The 18,380-nt window shown below is 44.5% G+C and overlaps 1 protein-coding gene across 2 annotated transcripts; it reads left to right on the top strand.

Moving 5' to 3' along the window:
* The first annotated feature begins 399 nt into the window (after window positions 1–399).
* NELFB (negative elongation factor complex member B) lies at window positions 400–13,311 on the top strand. Of its 2 annotated transcripts, XM_075170471.1 has the most exons (13): window positions 401–598; window positions 856–1,019; window positions 1,212–1,311; window positions 2,100–2,330; window positions 4,421–4,606; window positions 5,986–6,098; window positions 6,825–6,927; window positions 7,906–8,001; window positions 9,352–9,494; window positions 10,480–10,586; window positions 11,541–11,682; window positions 12,511–12,619; window positions 12,875–13,311. In XM_075170471.1, exons 1-13 carry the CDS (start codon window positions 497–499, stop codon window positions 13,010–13,012), a joined length of 1,734 nt encoding a protein of 577 aa, XP_075026572.1. In that variant the 5' UTR covers window positions 401–496; the 3' UTR covers window positions 13,013–13,311. The 2 variants fall into 2 exon arrangements, with proteins under 2 accessions (XP_075026573.1, XP_075026572.1); XM_075170472.1 differs by lacking the exon at window positions 7,906–8,001 and having other exon boundaries at window positions 400–598.
* Window positions 13,312–18,380: the final 5,069 nt, after the last annotated feature.

The raw sequence follows: 18,380 nt of genomic DNA, 5'->3' as shown, positions 1-18,380 counted from the left end.
AGCTATCCTGAAAGTACGGGCCTGCAAAGGTCCAATCATGATGGGGAAAGGCCACTTCTCCTTTGTGAGGCTGTTTTTGGTTGCCCTTCTCGTTTCCATCGCTGTCTGCCAGGGATCAGCCAAGAAGTCGCGGCCGCCCCACTGGGAGGGACGCCTCACGCACCCGCGGGAACCCCGAGATTTGCTGCCACACTCCGGTATTGGTGTTGATTGGAGCAGCATGCCTTGGGGCCCTGGGGCTCGGCCGCCTTCCCTAGTGCTCAGTCGGCAGCCGCAGCGAGCTCCCCGGCACGGCGGGTGCTGTGGCCCCGGTGCCGGCGGGGAGCCCGGGCTCCCCACGGCAGCAGCGGCGGAACCTTTGTGCGCCGGAGTGGGTTCCGCGGGGCGGGAAAGAGCGCCGGACCGCGCTGAGCTGGGGACCCGAGAGCGGGGCGGCCCGCGGAGCCGGGGGGAAGCTGTGGCGGGAGCGGGCCCGGCGGGGCCCGGCCAGGTCGCCATGTACGCGGGGCTGCAGGAGCTAGGGGTGGCCAACGGCGAGGACCTGAAGGAGACGCTGACCAACTGCACGGAACCGCTGAAGGCCATCGAGCAGTTCCAGGTGGGGCGGGTCGCCATGGAGATGCCCGGGCGGCGGCGGTGCAGCGGGGCCCTTGGCAGGGGTCGCCCATGAGGGGCCGGGGCTGTGGGGTGGTAGGGAGCACGAGAAGGCCCGAAGTGGGGTCTGTGTTTTGTGGTTTTTTTCCTCTTTTTATTTTTCAACCAGCATGTCTTTAGCAGTCCCTGCTGTCGTTTGCTGGCTAGCGGAGCCGGCTAACCCCCCCCACCTCCGTCCCTGTCCGGTGTTTGTGTTGGCAGACAGAAAATGGAGTGCTCCTGCCCTCGCTGCAGTCGGCCCTGCCCTTCCTGGACCTGCACGGCACACCCCGGCTGGAGTTCCACCAGTCGGTTTTTGACGAGCTGAGGGAGAAGCTGCTGGAGAGGGTCTCTGCCATCGCTTTGGAAGGGAAGGTTGAGGAGAGGTTTGTTGGCAGTCTTGTTGGTTATTCGGAGTGAGCTGGGAATTTTGTGTGAAAATTAGTTATCGTGGATGAGTGACTTCTGCAAAGGAGAGTTAGGTACCTGGGGGATCGAGTTCCAGTGGCTTTTTGATGAGCCACTTTGATCCTTTACTGTAACATGGTACTTAGTCTTCTGCTCTTACATATTTTCAGATACAAGAAGCTGGAAGATCTCCTAGAGAAGAGCTTTTCTCTTGTCAAGATGCCTTCCATACAGCCTGTGGTAATGTGTGTCATGAAGCACTTGCCAAAGGTAAAACTGCTCTGCTGGTTAGCCTGTTCCGTTACATCCCCGTTGTATAGCTTCTCTTAGCTGTGCTGTTGGCTGGGCTGCATGCTCCATCTGCAGACCTTCTGCAGGTTTGTCGTTCAGTGTCAACTGACTGAAGATTTGCTACATTCTTGTATCTGGTAACAGCTTAGTAGACTAATTCAAAAAGCATTTTACGTTTTCTTAATCAGATGAGACTATTTCCCTATTTTATTCAATACATGCAGCTTCCTAAAAGTAGTCAAGCTCACTGATAGGTGAATTTTTCCACAGCTGATTTAAAAATCTGTGATAAGTGAAAAATAATATTTGAAGAATGCAACTGGAAGTAGACAGGAGTGAGATTCAGCTCTGTGAAACAAAAATCTTTAGGAGTAGCCTTATTAAAAGCATCATATTGTACTTAAGGTAATGGATTCAAAACTGCTCCTAGAGCTTTTGTAAGTTACTGAGTTTTGAAATATCACCCTAAATCTTAGCGTCATAGGTTTAAAGGAAGTCTTAGCCTCTTTGAAAGAAATAAAGAAAAGCTTGGTGTGTAATTTGGTTGTTGAAGAAGTTAAGTGTCTTAGGACTGGCTTACTGCTGCAGGAGTAGGAAAGGGAAAAGATGAGTCTGTGATACTTACTTTTGTTCAGTTGCGTTGTTGTGTAAATTACCAGACTGTCTGGGATTATGATTTGGATGTCTTCTGTAGTCAGTTACTTATTACTTGAACAGTCAGGCAGGTAAGCTGCTCTACACTTTGGTAACTGCTCTGTTGATCATAGGTGCCTGAGAAGAAGTTGAAGTTAGTAATGGCCGATAAGGATTTGTATAAAGCTTGTGCAGTGGAGGTGAAGCGCCAGATTTGGCAGGATAACCAGGCTCTGTTTGGTGATGAGGTATCTCCACTGCTGAAGCAATATATCCTGGAGAAAGAAAATATTCTTTTCAGCAACGATATTTCTGTCTTGCACAATTTCTTCAGTCCATCTCCCAAAACAAGACGTCAAGGAGAGGTAAGGATAAGGAAACCTCTTACAATGCGCTTGTGAATGGAGTTCATCAGCTTTCAGTCAACCTCATCAAATAACAGTGTCCATTTCACCCACCCAACTTCGGTACTAAAGTTGTTTGGCTAGACAAAGTATTTGCAAGAAATACTGGGTCGTTTTCTGCTACATATCTTGATGAAAGCAGCAGGAATTATTTTAATAGTTACTCAATGCTGTGATTAATTGATTAATGTTCTAAGTTGTTTATGAGCTTCTAAAAAAATAGCAAGGTGAAAAATTTTTTCCTTTATTGCTCAGTCTGGTGTTAATACCCCTCAGCTGTTCTGAAGGCTGAGCATCTCTATCAAATCAGTTTGAATATCTTAAATTTCTTGGGATTTCTTTTAGCAGGAAATAGTCCAACAAAAGCTTTTTTCCTTTTTTTCTTTTTTTTTTTGTAAAAATGGAAAGGGACATTGAAAGTTGTAGCTAAACTGGCATTCAGAAAAGTTGCTCTTTGAATGGAGTTACGTGAGGTGGCTGAGCTGATCCAACACTCAGCCGCAGGAAGGGCAGGTGCTGCTCTGCCCCCCCAGCCTGTAGTCCTGGTGATTATCAGACCCTTCTGTGAGCTGATTCAGCTCAGTAATTGCTACAGAAACTCTAGCAAATAAAACCAGTACTTACTTACTGTTTTCCAAGACAGTGAGTTGGATCTGCTCAAAGAAGAGATCAGCTGGCACCAAAGCCATTGCAAGGAGATGGGCTGGATCACACAGGCAGGCTTGATGTGGGAGGGAACAGTAGCGTAGGCGTTAGGAGGAGCGGGTCTCTCCTCTTCTTGGCAACAGCAAGCCGTTACAGTGGTTCAGCCATAATGTGTCGCTTTACCTCAGGGGGCTTTTGCTCCGAAAGGGAAATACCAGAGTTTCTGTAAGGACCTTGCTAGTGAGAATGCTAAGGAATTGCAGTGATAAGGCAGCATAAAGCTTGAATTTCAGAGAGGGTAGCACGTCTGTTACATGGGGGGTTTGTTTGGGTCTGGTTTTGCTTTCAAAAGCCCATTTAGTGTAAGTGCTCTGGTGCAGTTTACTTTGGGTTTACACTGCAGACCTGTGGTTTAACCGTGGCTGGCAGCTAAGCACCACGCATCCGCTCGCTCACTCCCCCCCGGTGGGATGGGGGGAGAATCGGAAGGGCAGAAGAAAGAAACTTGTGGGTTGAGATAAAAACAGTTTAATAATTAAAAAGAAATTTAAAAAAGAAATTCGTAAGGAAAAAAACAACAAACAGAGAGGAAAATAAAACCCCAAAAAACCAAGCAATGCAGATGAAAACAATTGCTCACCACCAACCAACCAACGCCCAGCCAGTCGCGGAGCAGTGGCCCCCCCTGCCAACCTCCACCCCCAGTTTTATTGCCGAGCATGACGCCATATGGTATGGAATATCCCTTTGGCCCATTGGGGTCAGCTGTCCCAGCCGTGTCCCCTCCCAACTCCTTGTGCACCCCCAGCCTGCTCGCTGGCAGGGCAGTGTGAGGAGCTTGGCGCTGTGTAAGCACTGCTCAGCAGTAAGGAAGACATCAGGGTGTTATCAATGCTATTTTTTGCACAAATCCAAAACATAGCCCTACACAAACTACAATGAAGAAATTTAACTCTATCCCAGCCGAAACCGGCACAAACCTTCATCTTCATTCTCATGCCCATAGCCTGAAGGTAGATAGAAATACAAAAAGACTTCCAAAGAAAAGTGAGTTTTGTTCATGTTACAATAATTGTAAATTATATTCATCAATAACAGGTACTGCTTCTTACCCATTTCACATAGCTAAGCACCTTATTTTACAAATGCTTCCATTTCCTTTTGCAAGAGAACCTTTTCTTGACATTCTTTATTCTTTCATTATGGCTATGAAAGATTTGGTAAACATCTCTTGAACAAACGCTCTTGGAAATCTTGGTATAAATAGTTCCTTTTCAGGAACTCATGTCAATGCAGATGTTTCCATCTTGATAAAGCATGTAAAAGAATTAATTTACATTTTGTGTGTGTGTGAAATAACAGTATCTCTTGGTAGTGAGTGCACATTTTTTCCACTTTGAGTTTAGGTGGTTCAGAAGCTGACCCAGATGATTGGGAAGAACGTGAAGCTTTACGATATGGTGTTGCAGTTTCTGAGAACCTTGTTCCTTCGGACAAGGAATGTTCATTACTGCACACTACGGGCAGAGCTCCTGATGTCGCTGCATGACCTGGAAATCAGTGAAATCTGCACCGTTGACCCCTGTCATAAGGTATTAATCATGTGGGACAGATAGGAGTATTACTGGAGAATTTTCTGTTTCGCCCACTCCTGTGCATACCTGCTGCCCTGCAGGACTTCAGCCCAGAGAAGATGACTCCTCTCTGTGAAGAGAGTTCAGACCTTGAATCCAAAAGTCATCTTATATTCCTTGGAACTTCAGGTGAAAATTTCATCTTGGTTAACCAGCAGCTTGCTTTCATTTCATAACCCATAAATCATTCAAATTTATGGTACTTGTGCAGTGTTAAAAACAATGTAATCTGACCTATGTAGATGCTGCAAAAAATGATAAAAAACACTGTCTAGCCCCAGGTTCCTAATCAAAGCTTGCTTTCCCTCCCTGTTGTGCCTGGTGTGATATACTCCATCTGTCAGTAAACCATGTGTGTAACCATGTGTTAAATATTTTGGATCTTGAATTATAAAACATTAAACTATTAAAATATTGGGGGGTGACAGATGTGTTAATGTCACACCAGGATCTTGTTACTGATCCATGGTTAGCATCACTGATCTAGAACAAGACTTTTTCTCTTAAGTAATGTTGCTAAGTTTTATGTGTATTCTGCTTATAGAGATTATGTCCTAGAGTGATGATAAATGTTACTGCGTGCTTTTTAATGTCTGCTGATCAAGAGTCCCAAAATCAGTTTACAGACCGTGACTGAATAGAGAAGGGCAATTTTTGTTCAAGTTACAGATCATTTTCAGCAACCTCATTTTGCCAATGCAAAATGCAGTGACTGCTGCAAGACAGTAAGCCACGATGAAAGCATTTCAGAAAATTCAGCAAGTTGTTCTTTTTTGACAGCTGAAATTTTGGGGGAAAAAATATTTTGTTTTCTGAAAGGGGAAAAAAGCCCTTAATTTTGGGTCAAATAAAACGTTTCACTTAACTGTCTTTTTTTATTTTGATAATACAACTCTAAAGCAGAAGCACGTCCACTGTTAATATCCCCTACTTAGAGGGTGGGAGTGGTATTGCAAAATATCCCATATTATTATTGCTAAGTGATGCTGCCTCTTTCTCAGCCTCCTACCTGTGTAAATCCACATTGATCAGGTGTGTTGGGCAGCGGTGTATTAATTGCTGTTCCTTAATTGCCAGGGAGTGTCTTTCTTGGGAGGGGAGAAAGAGACACCAGGTTAACTTGCATTGGTATCTCTGACCTCCTTTTGGAATGTTTGTATTTCTGACCTCCTCTGTATTTGTGACCAGCTTGGTACCATACTTAAGTATACTAATAAAACGTATTAATTCCAAATATTTGGAGGCTATTCTGAGCCTGTTTTCTCTGACATTGGCTGTTCTATTGCTGGTTTAACGAGTTGCTGTGGTTCATAAAGCTTTCTCCTTTTTTGTAACAGTTCACCTGGTGCCTTGACGCTTGCATTCGGGAGAAGTTTGTAGACAACAAGAGAGCTCGGGAATTGCAAGGGTTTCTGGATGGAGTGAAGAAAGGACAAGAACAAGTGTTGGGGTAAGGCACTTGGGCTGTTTATTGAGAAACTGAAAATGGGTTCCTGGCACTCACAACATCTGACAGGTATTGTAGGTGTTACTTCTTCCCTAGAGCCAGCTAACAGCCAGTAGCTCTTCTGTGTGGTCAAATCCGGTATTCATGAGCGTTAATGCACTAGAGCATAGCCAAGCACCTTCTGGTGACATAGCTTGTACTGCTTACGTCTTGAGTCTCCCCTGTTGAGAGTCTCAAGAGTCTCCACTCTTGAGTCTCCCCTGTGGCCTGGTAACTGACTGTGGGAGATCTCCTGCTTGATTTCAATGCAGAAGACCTTTAGTAATTGTTTTCAGATAACATGCTCTTTCAAGTCAAAGAAATAACATTCATGGTGTTTTTACAAGGCAGGAGAAGGTTCATCAGGTGGACGCCTGTAGGTAACAAAAGACAGAAATTCAGGGTTTACATGATCATAGTAAGGGTATCGTTACAGTACTTGCACTGTGTCTACCTCTGTTCTTAAACTCAACAGTGTGTATGTGTTTGTAAAAATATAGTGTACACACACACACGCTGCTTTAATGTTACATCTGATAGTTGATGGGATTACAACAAAGAATAGACTCAAACATTTACTGTAGTGAAACACGTGTTCTCAAGAAGCTGGTGTTCTACAGCCGGGTATGGAACTGTACGGTAGGGTTGTTTGTTGTGTATGACATGTATTTGATTTTTACTTCTTCTCAGGGACTTATCGATGATCTTGTGTGATCCCTTTGCCATTAACACCTTAGCCTTGAGTACCATAAGGCACCTGCAAGACCTGGTTGGGCAGGACACCTTACCCAGGGTGAGTGTCGCAGCTTGTGTGCCTAATCTGAACTATAGTCTTAATTGAATAGCATTCGTCAACAAAGGACTGGCACTGTAGAAGAAGTACAATTAAGTTCTCAAATGCATGTGTAAATTGAAATAAGGGAAATGCGATACTGCCTATCCATTTGTAGCACATACCTTACAGCTCTGCAGGAGCACTGTTTGGAGACGGGCATTTTGGAGCTCTCCGAATTGACAATGAATTCTTTGCATGGCTCATTCTATCCTAACAGCTATGCGTATATAGAGTCATATATAGAATATGTGCCTCCCTGCTTTGTCCCTCCATCGATTTGCCTAAGAGCAGCAGCCTTTTTTCCCTGCCACAGTAAATGTGGTGGATTAGTTTACGCTGTTCTGGTCTGTTGGCTGCGATATAATACAGTTCCTGCAAGTAGTGTCTGCAGGAGGTGCTTAAAGGAGGATAGCCTTACAGGTGTCTGAACAGTGTGAGGCATTTACTGTTTTTATCCCTGGATTATTGAATTTTATTGTTGGATTGAATAACTTCCTCATGAGAGTTTAAGACTGAAAATTGTTTTGGTTTCAGGGCACAATGTACATGACAAACCATTGTTATTCTTACATATGCTTTCTCTTTCTTACTTCTGCTGAGATGGCTTGATTTGTCCTGTCACACGTTACGTTCCAGTATACTAATTTGGCTGGACACGTTTAAAAACAATGTCGTGATCAGATCGGCTGCATACTTCTTGGCGCATTATAAAATGTTACAAAAAACCACAAACCCTCAGGTGTGTCTGTTATTTGATTCCCATTTGAGGAATCAGTTGTCAGTTAAATTGGAGAGTTGAATGTCTCTAGCAGTCTTTGATAAAGCTGCTAGCCCAGGAGAGCTTTGAATGTAAACCACTACTTCCAAATAAATATCTATATGTGCAACTTGTGGAATATCAAAATAGCTGTTTTTCTCTTCCCCTTAAAATTCAAGGAAAGCCCAGATCTGCTGCTGCTCCTTAGGATGCTGTCTTTGGGACAGGGGGCCTGGGACATGATTGACAGTCAAGTCTTCAAGGAACCAAAAATGGTGAGCCATTTTGATGTTTAGAATTTAACACATTTAATTAAACAAATTTAGACTTGTGTATTATTTTATTGTGTCCCTGATTTAACATTCATTCTGCATACCTCTCATCATAGCTTTCTTAGAAAAAACATGTAAGTGGTCATAGAGCAGCAGCTCAAGTGGACATGTTGTAAGCTTCGTTTACCTGCTTTTTTTATTTACGTGAATGCTTGGCCCGTACTGTTTTTAAATCAAACTGTACCTCTTAAATTCAGCACTGGTTGCTCTTTGTTCCTGGGAGCTTCTACACAACTGACGAGTGTGTTAAAAAGATCTTGTCTGAGGAAAGCAGGATTTCAGAGGCTAGTCTGAAACTCTGGTAGCAGCGTGGCAAGTTTTCATTGACATGAAAAACGTTTTTCCCTTCCAGATATGTGTTGTAGCAATTTTGTGTAGTGCCGCGTTCAGCTACAATCTTTCCGTGCTTTGGAAATACTTTGCCCAGTATTATAGGCAATCCCAGTGTAGTTTGGGAGCAGATATGTTCAGCTGATGGCAGGAAGGCTAACCATGGTGTTGCACAGCGGGACTGTTTCTCAAGAGAAATTTGCTGTTTCTGTTCTGAACTATAAAGCATCAAATGTCTACCTAGGGGGACATTTGAAGTCTCTAAAATACATATTACTGGCTGACTGCACATTTAAATTTACTACAGGAAGGGTGTGCATTAATACTCAGATTGTAACAGTAAGGGTGACCAAAACTCCAAGGGTAGCACTGTGATTTGACTTGCAGAGGTGCTCTGGTGAATCTCTTATGAAGAAGCTGTGAACATTTTTCCTAAAGGGAATCTCCAAATCTGTATTTAAAGTCTGTTTAATTTGTGATTGCCCCAAGCTGTAGCCTCTCACTCTGTGAATCTGATACAACATAGGTTGATCTGCTTGTGCGAGGAGATGCTCGTTATTATTGCTATTATAGCTATGCATTGATCCCTGTCAGTTTAGGGAGTGAACAAAATTATTTGTAATTCTTGATAAAAGCAGTTTGGTACCATCGTTAACATGCAGTGCTTGCAGAAGTGTTGGAAAAGAAGAAATGCTACGTAATTGTCAAAAGAAAGAACGTGAGCAGGTGTATTTCTGTAGATGAGGTGAAGTACAGTTTTCCTAATTACCAGTGGAGCATGTGGAAGTGAATTATTCAAGAATTTTGACTGGAGCTGGATGTCTGAAGGCTTGTTTTCCTAAATGTAGGATGGGGCTCATAATGTTGCCTCACTGTTTGTTACAGTACTCTAGGACCATTACGTAGCATGAACTGATTGATGAAAGCATTGTTCTTTTCCCTCTGTTCTTCCATCCCTCTAAGGAGGCTGAGTTGATCACGAAGTTCTTGCCTATGCTGATGTCCTTTGTGGTGGATGACCACACATTCAATGTAGATCAGAAACTGCCCTCGGAGGAGAAGGGGCCAATTCCCTACCCCAGCACCATTCCTGAAGCTTTCACCAAGTACGTAATCTGCCTTACTGACTTTGTACATGTAGTCTTGTTATCAAAGCAAAACATCAAGGAGCCAGCCAACACTGACAGGAAAAAATACTGCATGTGGTAAAACGAAGACTCTTTTGGGGTAAGATTTAGTCCCAGTTAATCAAGCCTGAAGTTTTCCTTTAGCAGAACAGGTTTCCACCGTGATTCCTCAAATAAAACTTATCTACACAAAATAATATTGCTTGTAATGACCATTCTTTTGGCAGATTGAATATGAAAGCATTTGGTATTACTGCTTTCAAATATGCTGCTTGTGTAGCTTCCCAAGCAGTGAATCATGAGTGTTTGAGTGATATTTGGGTGCAGCTGGACGAGTGCCCATGCTTGGTTCTGAAGAGTGCTATTGTAAATTGTAAAGTTGGCATTTTTGTCACACAGACACTCATTCTCTGTTGATAACCTGTCACTCCAGGGATGTCAAAAAGATAAATAAAACCTCTGTGTGCTCTTTTCTATTCAGATCTTGCACTAATTTCCAGCACAATTCTTATCTGTATGCCAGAATCTGGAGTACTGTATCCCGGTAGTTGTACTCTCCTCTAAGACAGTGTTGATATTTTATCTTTGGGAAACTAAACCAAAACAGTATTGGACTTTGTATCATTTTTGAGTATTTGGGGCTGCTTCTAAAACCCATTTTGAATAGCACTTTCATCATTAATACTATTATAAATGTTCACAATCAAACTGTTTGATTGTGAGACAGCGCAATGTTTGCTGAATAGTAAATTTTTCTGGACCATGGTAGTGAACATAGTGATGATCATCTACTCAGTCACTGAGTAGCTGCTTTTCAGTGGGTTTGAGGCTAGCCACTGCTGTAACTGCTTGATTGCTATCAACAGTATTTTAAACCCTCTTTTTAAAAAAAGAAAAAAAAAAACAACAAAACCAAACCTGCTTTAGCTTTGTTGATTAAGAAACTTTGCTTCTGCCATAACAGATTCTTGCAGGAGAACAGAATAGCTTGTGAGATTGGCCTGTATTACATCCTTCACATCACTAAACAGAGGAACAAGAATGCTTTCCTTAGGCTCCTGCCGGCACTAGGTAAGTTTTTGTCTCGTCTTCTATAGCTGTTTACCTTGTACTGGACACCCAGGAGGCAAGTAAACCTGTGAGTGAAAGTGATTTCAGAGTCGGAGACATAATGTTGTTCCTTTGGCTCTTCTGGTGACTTAGTTGTAAGGCCCTGCAGAAGTGTTTGTTTTTGTCTGCAATTCGGATACTTTTCTGCTGATCCAAGAATTTAGAGATAGTGGCTGAAGGTTGGTAGTTCCTTAGATCAAAGGCTGTATTAACAATGGGATTAGCTGAGAACTGTGGAATGAATCTGAAAGATAAAAGAGCAGGTGGTTTAATTCTGCCGCTGCTCACAGTAATTGCATGTGGCCAGGAATTCTTGAGACTTGGCTTTGTGTGGTGAAAAAGCCCTGTAACAAAACAGGGCTGAACTCAGGCTTAAATTCTTCCTTGGGATTACCTTTTTCACTGACTTCTCTGGGTTAAGTTGCATGAGAGCTCTAAAGCAATCTTAGGAATTGCAGCTCTCAGTAATGATGGGGCGGGGAGTTCACTTCCCACTCCCTCATCCCAGCTCTGGTGTTCTTTGAACCCTTTGCTGAACTCTCAGTTCACTTATATGGGTGAGTTTTCTGCTGGTAAGTGATTTGTATCTGCTCATTAAGGGGTCCGAGAGCGCAAGGAGGTGGATGTGGCCATGAACAGAGGATGGTGGAGAAGGATAGTAGGGGACTTTGTGATTTTGGCAAAGCTACTCTGTGACTTCAGCCTTGGTGGAAACATGGGCTTTCTACATATTCTTCTTACCCCTCTGCTCCTAATCTTTTATGTCTGGAAGATCAAAGCCACCTGCCTGGGCTACCTGTTTTAAAAGCCGCTAAGGAAATCTCACTGCAAAGTTTCAGCAGGAACATCTGCTGTGTAGTCAGGTTTTGGCACATCCTTGTCAGTCTCGGTCTCTTTCCTTTTCATGTTGTATAGTTGAGACATTCAGTGACTTGGCCTTCAGTGATATTTTTCTGCATCTGCTTACTGGTAACCTCACGCTGCTGGGTGATGAATTTGCACTCGAGGAGTTCTGCACCAGTCTCTTTGATGGCTTCTTTCTCACTGCCTGCTCAAGGTAAATCTGATTTTCCTCAGGGGAAGTGAGTTTACAGGATAGCTGAGAGAGGTTATACTACTTTGAACTATAGTTTAATAGTTCAGCAAACTCTTCACATATAGTGGAAATATTAGCCTGATGCTGTTTTTCTTTAAGGAAAGGCTTATATTTTGTGATCAAGCTTTTATCAGCAAAATTGTTCCCTGTTGATTATAAATTATTACCTAAACTGTAATTCATTATTCGTAAGTTGGGGTTGCAAAAGACAATATCCTTCGTGCTTTGCAGTAGCTGTGAATCTGAGGAATTAACTTCAGCTTCTTTGCAGTATTGGCTGCACACAGAAAATCTGTTTGTATCTGTTAATTCTGTTAAGTCAGTGTCGTTCAACTGGTGGCCTGCACACCAGATCTAACCTCCGGGAGGCTTCCCCAGAAGTGATTAGAGCTGCTGTTTGGGCACAGCAGCATGTGCTGCTGCTGCTACCACTTCCTCCGCACATATGGAGGGACAAACATCCTCCTGCATGTGCGTATGGCCTGTCCAACAGAGAGACCAGCTGCTGCCACGTGCTACAGTCTGTGCTTAAAATCTCCCCCTCCTTCCTCATGGTTGCTACAGTTAGTCCACTCCAGTTGAATAACTACCTAAATTGCTTGAAAGTCTAAGGCAGGGTTAGGGCTTTGTAGCATGCAGGCTACAATTCTCAGGTGTTTTGGAAAATTCTAACAAAGCTGCCAGTCTGTGGGTGTGAGAATTATTCTGGTACTGTTGCTGTAGCTTTCTTGTTCTCAAGATGGTGTTTGTTTTATATCAGTTACCCTGCTTTAAAATTGCCTTTTGCAGAAAGGAGAACGTACATAGACATGTGCTAAGACTGCTGCTTCATCTGCATCACAAAGTGGCGCCTGCCAAATTAGAGTCTCTCCAGAAGGCTTTGGAACCCACCAAGCAGGTAAGAAGGGAGGCTTGAGAAAGGGAAAATTAATTGCAAATGAAAGCAGCTGCATTTCCAGACGTTGCTTAATGGAACATGAGCTCTGCTTTCCAAGCGTACCAAGTTATGTCTTAATTACCTTGTAACTTCCTCTTTCTGTGTTGGTTTGTATTAAAACACACAGGCTAATTGCATACTTAGTGTTCTAGCTAGTAGCAGCTAGAATGAAGTATGACTCTTCTGTTTTTCCCCTCCCTAATTCTCATTCTGCAGAGTGGGGAAGCTGTGAAGGAGCTTTATAACCAACTCACTGAGAAACTGGAGCTTCGCAAGCCAAGTCCAGCTGAAGTGACCGAGACTCCCTCCATGGAACTGCCCTTGCCCACTGTGCCCACACCAACCTCACGCTGAGCTATGTCTGTAGTGCAAGAGTGAGACAGAAGAACTAACCTAGTGCTCTGCAGCGTGAAGGCACTGTACTGCCTTTCAAGTGTCTCTGCCTACACGGTGGAAACAAAAAAAAAAGCCACTGAAGCTCTTTCAGGAAACACTGCAGTTTACCCAACTCACTGGCTCTTGCTGGTTAGAAAACTCTGTATGCAGTGCATTGCAAAGGTTTACTTTTCTTAAAGATAGCTGAGTGTCTTCTTGTAGATCCACTTAAAATCTGACTGTACATTTTTTTTCAAAAAGAAAATGCATATTTTTAAGCTTGGCATCTTGTATTTTTAAACTCCACTTTAAGAACTGATAAATGAGTGTTTAACTCCATTATGGTTGAGCAGGTAGTGTGAACTCCTGAAGGCTAACCATAGCTTTCTTCGGCCATTAGTTTGCTCCTCTGTGTCTTTGGAGAAGATGCTTAACAGAAGGAAATGACAGAGGAGATAAGCTCCACTGATAAAATTTCCTGTTTGAGGTTCCAGCTCTTTTGGTACATGGTACATGCTGCATTAGTCAGAGATGTCCACCACTGTCACTAGGTCAAAAAGAAGTGAACAGCCATCTTCTCAGCTAGGCTTTTACAAAGAAGGCCAGAAATTGAATCATTCTCTTTCCTTTTCTCCCCACTTTTCTCCAAAGGAGTAGCTTGAAATGAGTCCTGGAGCAAGTGAAGAAAACCAAGACTAGCATGTTCCCAAATGACAATAAGGTTTGAGTGTAGGTGAAGTGCAATTCTGTCTTTGAAAAAACAGCCTGTTCTTCATGGCTCATTTGTGTCACTGTCTGTACTGTTACAGTTGATTCCTGTTCTGCTTTTATTGCTGTCTCAGTGTTAGCCTCGGGTAGAGTGTGCAGGAAGATGGGCATGGGAGAAGAATGAGTTGTGTGAGTTTACAATGGACTTTACACTCATTTCAGCAGGTACAGTATGCCTGAAAAGAATCTTGCCAGTCTCCTGTATGCAGGAAGCTGCCTATGTGAATTATTCTGACTCGCAGAATAATTCAGGTAGGAAGGCACCTTGAGGGTCTGTGGTCCACTCCCTGACTCAGAGCAGGACCAGGCCTAGGCGAGGTTGCTCAAGAGCAGGAATTTGTATTTAGCTTTGTTGAGATTCATGAGGTTTCTGTCGGGCCATTTCTCCAGCCTGTTGAGGGGGGTCCCTTTGAACAGCAGCCGTGCCCAGTGTATCAGCCATGCCCACAAATTGGTATCATTTGCAAACTTGCTGAGGGCGTGTTCTGTCTTCAGGTTGTAAATGGAGGCATTAAACAATATTAGCCCCATTGATGGCCCCTGAGGAATGCCACGAGGAACGGCCTGCCAGTTGGACTTTGTGCTGTTGATCACAACCTTCTGAGCCCGGCGTCCTGCCAGTTTTCCATGCAGCTATCTGAATTGTATCAAAACGATTTGGTTATATGGATTCTTCAGACAATTGTGTCGAAAGCTATTTAAAGTCAAGGTAAGCTACCCACTGCGCTCTCCCCATCCACCAAGCCAGGCATCTCTTTGTAGAAGGTTATTGGGTTTTTCAGGCACAATTAACCCTTGGAATTTACCCATCCACTCCGGCCATGCCCTGTCACTTTCTTGTCCGTCATGTTTCTGCATATGATGGGTATTTTTTTTCCCCATCACCCCTTGTTTCCTGGGACTTGACCACTCCCAGTGCAAAGTCATGCTGATGAGACTTTTCCATTTCCTGAAGCTGTGTCCAAAAAAAAAAAAAGAGAAAGAAACAGATGCTAGTTAAGTAGAGGTGGAAATCCCTCCCCAAAGCGGCTGACTTCCTCTTTGCGTGGTGGTTTTCTTCCTCCTGAGTTCTCAAGTGCTGCATGAAGAAAGTGAGCGTTGCCTCTCTTCATCACCCTGGTGCTTTATTTCTCCTTTTATGTAGGGTCTTGTCTGTATCTTGTGGGAGAACTGGGAAGGCGGGTTAGGTTTGTGTATGAGACAAGGGCACTGTCCTCTAGCCCACGCTGCCTTTGTGCACCTTAACTCCCGGGCTCTGTACTGCTTTGGCAGGCTCTCGGCAGTTCTGGCATCAGACTTGTTGGAAACAGGAACTGGGTATAACAATCGGGTCTTTCTTGCAAAGTTTTGTTTTCAAACCGTTTAAACTGTCATGGTAACTTACACAAAATAACATCCCACGCTGCTGGCGAACCTTTCGCAACGAAGCTACTCGGGCCCATGCTCTGCTCAGGCTTGGAGGTTATTTTAGGTTTGTGTCGGGGATTCTGTCTGTCACTAAAGGTTTCCCTTATACCGTGTGCTGACTTGGTACTCTCCTGCAGCACAAGCTTCTTTTAATCTAGGCTGACTCTGTGGTTTACTACTTGGTAGAAAGACCTCTTGTGTTTCAGCCTGTACCCACAGTACTGAGATACATGCTGGTGATTTTTTCCAGGTTTTTAGATCCACAAAGAAATTGAGTCCCCGAGCAGACACTGGCCATTACCTGTGCTGGTGGCTGCTTTGGCTGAGGAGGGGAATTCGGTGGGCAGCGGAGAGTGGGAGTGGCTGCCAGTCCGTGCGCTCCTGGCCTGCCGTCTGCACAAAGGTGTGATCGGAGGAGAGACACTTTTCAGAAAACACTGTTTTAGTAGTGAACATCTTGGTTTGTTTCCATTCTTTGCGATGAGAATGGTTTCGCTCCAGTGCCAGAAGCTACACAGACTCCTGTTGTACGTGTAAACCTCCGCACAACCTGCGGCAGGAGCTGGCTGCAGCTGCGTGCAGGTTGCTCGCCTTCCGCCTGGTCCAGGGCCAGGACATCTCTGGGATTCCCGCCCGGAGGGGCTCACTCTCTTCTACTCCTCCAGGTGCTGTTGTATCGGATGGTGCTGTCCTGCGGCACAACTACCAGCTGGACTGTGTAAGAGAATTCTTTTTTTTCAAACTTCATCTTTTTTATAGTGCCTCTGTGCTGTGTAAATGGTACCAGCTGGGTGCTGTGCAGCGTGCAACAGGCGTGCACTGCGGTGGGTGCACGCTAGAGGGTAGAGCACCCCGGCCGCCCTGCCTGTCCTGCCCGTAACACGCTGCTGCTTGAAATCCCTCCCCGTTCGGCGTGGCGCAGGGAGCTGGAATCGCTCCCTGTGTACACTTATGTCACAGTTTGTCTTTACAACAGGGGTGTGATACCTTTTATACGAAAAAATGTGTATTCGCTCTAAACCTGCCGTGTCTGACTGGGGAATGAATTTTTACAATGAATTCTAATTAGCTTGAGCAATCTGGTCCTCTCTGTGTGCTTTTCCTGAAAAATCAGAGTAACTAATAGCCCAGAGACATTCTTCAGGCTTTTTGGATGGTTAACATTTAACTGAAATTTTATGTTGAGCTGTGAAACGAATAATTTGGATTGAGCTACGTTAGAAGATTGATAGAGCGCTGTAACTGCAATAGTTGATAGAAGCAGCCAGTTACTGAGGCTAGCAGAGGAACCAGGTCTTACATAAAATTAGTGAAAAAGATGATTACTATAGTGAAATATTATTTACTGCCAAACTACCTGACACCCAAAGCATGCCTAGCATCATTTCAAAACACAGCCAGATTCCACTTGACATATGATTTGATGTAGGATAGCTCTTTGTGAACCGAGATAAAAGGAGACCAAACAAATCTGCTTGGCCAGAAAGAATACGAAGACCCCCTGGATACCTCTCAGCTATTGTGAGTCCTCTCTGTTTTGCTGGGAACTGCGTGGTTTTCAGGCGATTCCTGGCCGCCTCTCTATACAACAGTGTAAAGAAAACCTGCCCTAGGTTTAACTTGGAAGATAAATGAATTAGTTAATGTGCACGTGCAGTGCCGATTAGACTGTTTCCTGCTGAAAGCAGGAGCGTGTTTGGTTCAGGAGTCTGGTTTCAATTCACCGTGCTGGTCTGGGGTGTCTGCGCTGTGCTCCGTTGGGAGCGTGATACTGGGAACTTGGTGCGTGAGATCAGTTCCCAAAGCAAGGTGGTAGGTTGGGCTGAAATTCCAGCTCTGGGATGTTGGGGTTTTATTATCTTGCAAGCACTTTAAGAAAGGAAGTGGCTGAAATCCAGAGGAAATATTTTTTCCCCAATTTCTGTGCATTTAACTGCAATCCAGAGCAGTGGAATTTCTTAACCCACAGGGTGTTAGTCTAACCTCAGAAATGGCTATGGCTTAGGCGTTGAATCGAAAGAGACCAGGTATGAGGGAGACCTTAGAGGTTTCTTCCCAAGGCAAAAAGAGGATTCCAGCAGCGAGTGCAGCGAAGGGGGGAAGCGGCAGAACACATCCTGCACAAGAGCTGTTTGATTCCTTTGCTGAGCTAAGGTGGCTGGGTTGGGGAACGCGCATCGCCTCCGCACCTGGCCTGTCTTCTTGCAGAGGTGAACACAAAACTCGGGTTGTCCTGAACTTCACCCTGTGGTCCCCGTGCGTCTGGCTCTGGAGCACAGGTCCCAGCAGGCCAACTGGAGTCTGCTGGGATGGATGAACCGGTCACTGCTGCCAGCTCCCTCACCGCTCCTTAGGCGATGCGGCTCTGCCTTGCCGGTGGAGCGGCTGGTTCTCTGCAGATGGAGAGTTGTCAGCAATCGCCAGGGACCAGCTTCCACCTTTCGAGGCTGAGCAGGCCTTGGCATAGCCCTGCATAAGGGAAGTGATACTTCATGGTCATCTCCCCTGTCTTAAACTTGGCTATAAGACTTGGGCTCCATCATGTCTTTTATCTGTAATGCTAGAAGCAAGTATCAATCCCCTCTTGTTCTTATCGTAGAATGGTTTGTGTTGGAAGAGACCTTCAAAGATCACCTAGTTCCAGCCCCCCTGCCATAGGCAGGGACACTTTCCACTAGATCAGGTTACTCCAACCCACATCCAACCTGACCTTGAACACTTCCAGGGATGGGGCATCCACAACTTCTGGACAACCTGTTCCAGTGTCTCACTACCCTCACAGTAAAGAATTCTTTTAATTTCATGTCTCAGGCCACTGTGCTGCCTCAAGATTTTTGGCCAAAGCAAGAAGCAGGGCATCAGGCGTACAAGTGACCATCCCTCCTCTCCTTCCCAAAAGCACGCTGGAGTGGCAGAGGTGGGTTCCTGCAGGGAGACTCTGTGCTGCTCCAAACACTGTCCCAGCGTGTTCCTTCCAGTAGCACTTCAGGGAATGGGTCTGAAAATACATCAAAGTGAGCCTGGTCAGAAAAGTTACTGACAAATAGAAAAATCACAGCACTTCCTTTCTCGGACATTTAAAGCTTCAAAAAATAGTTAGTTTTTCTGATCTTAATAATTTCAGCAGCCACGGGACTGCAGAGAAGCATCCATGGTGTTTTCACATGGTGTG

This window comes from Calonectris borealis, chromosome 21, assembly GCF_964195595.1.
Source record: "Calonectris borealis chromosome 21, bCalBor7.hap1.2, whole genome shotgun sequence".
Classification (NCBI taxonomy): domain Eukaryota; kingdom Metazoa; phylum Chordata; class Aves; order Procellariiformes; family Procellariidae; genus Calonectris; species Calonectris borealis.
This window is presented reverse-complemented; position numbering and strand designations above follow the sequence as displayed.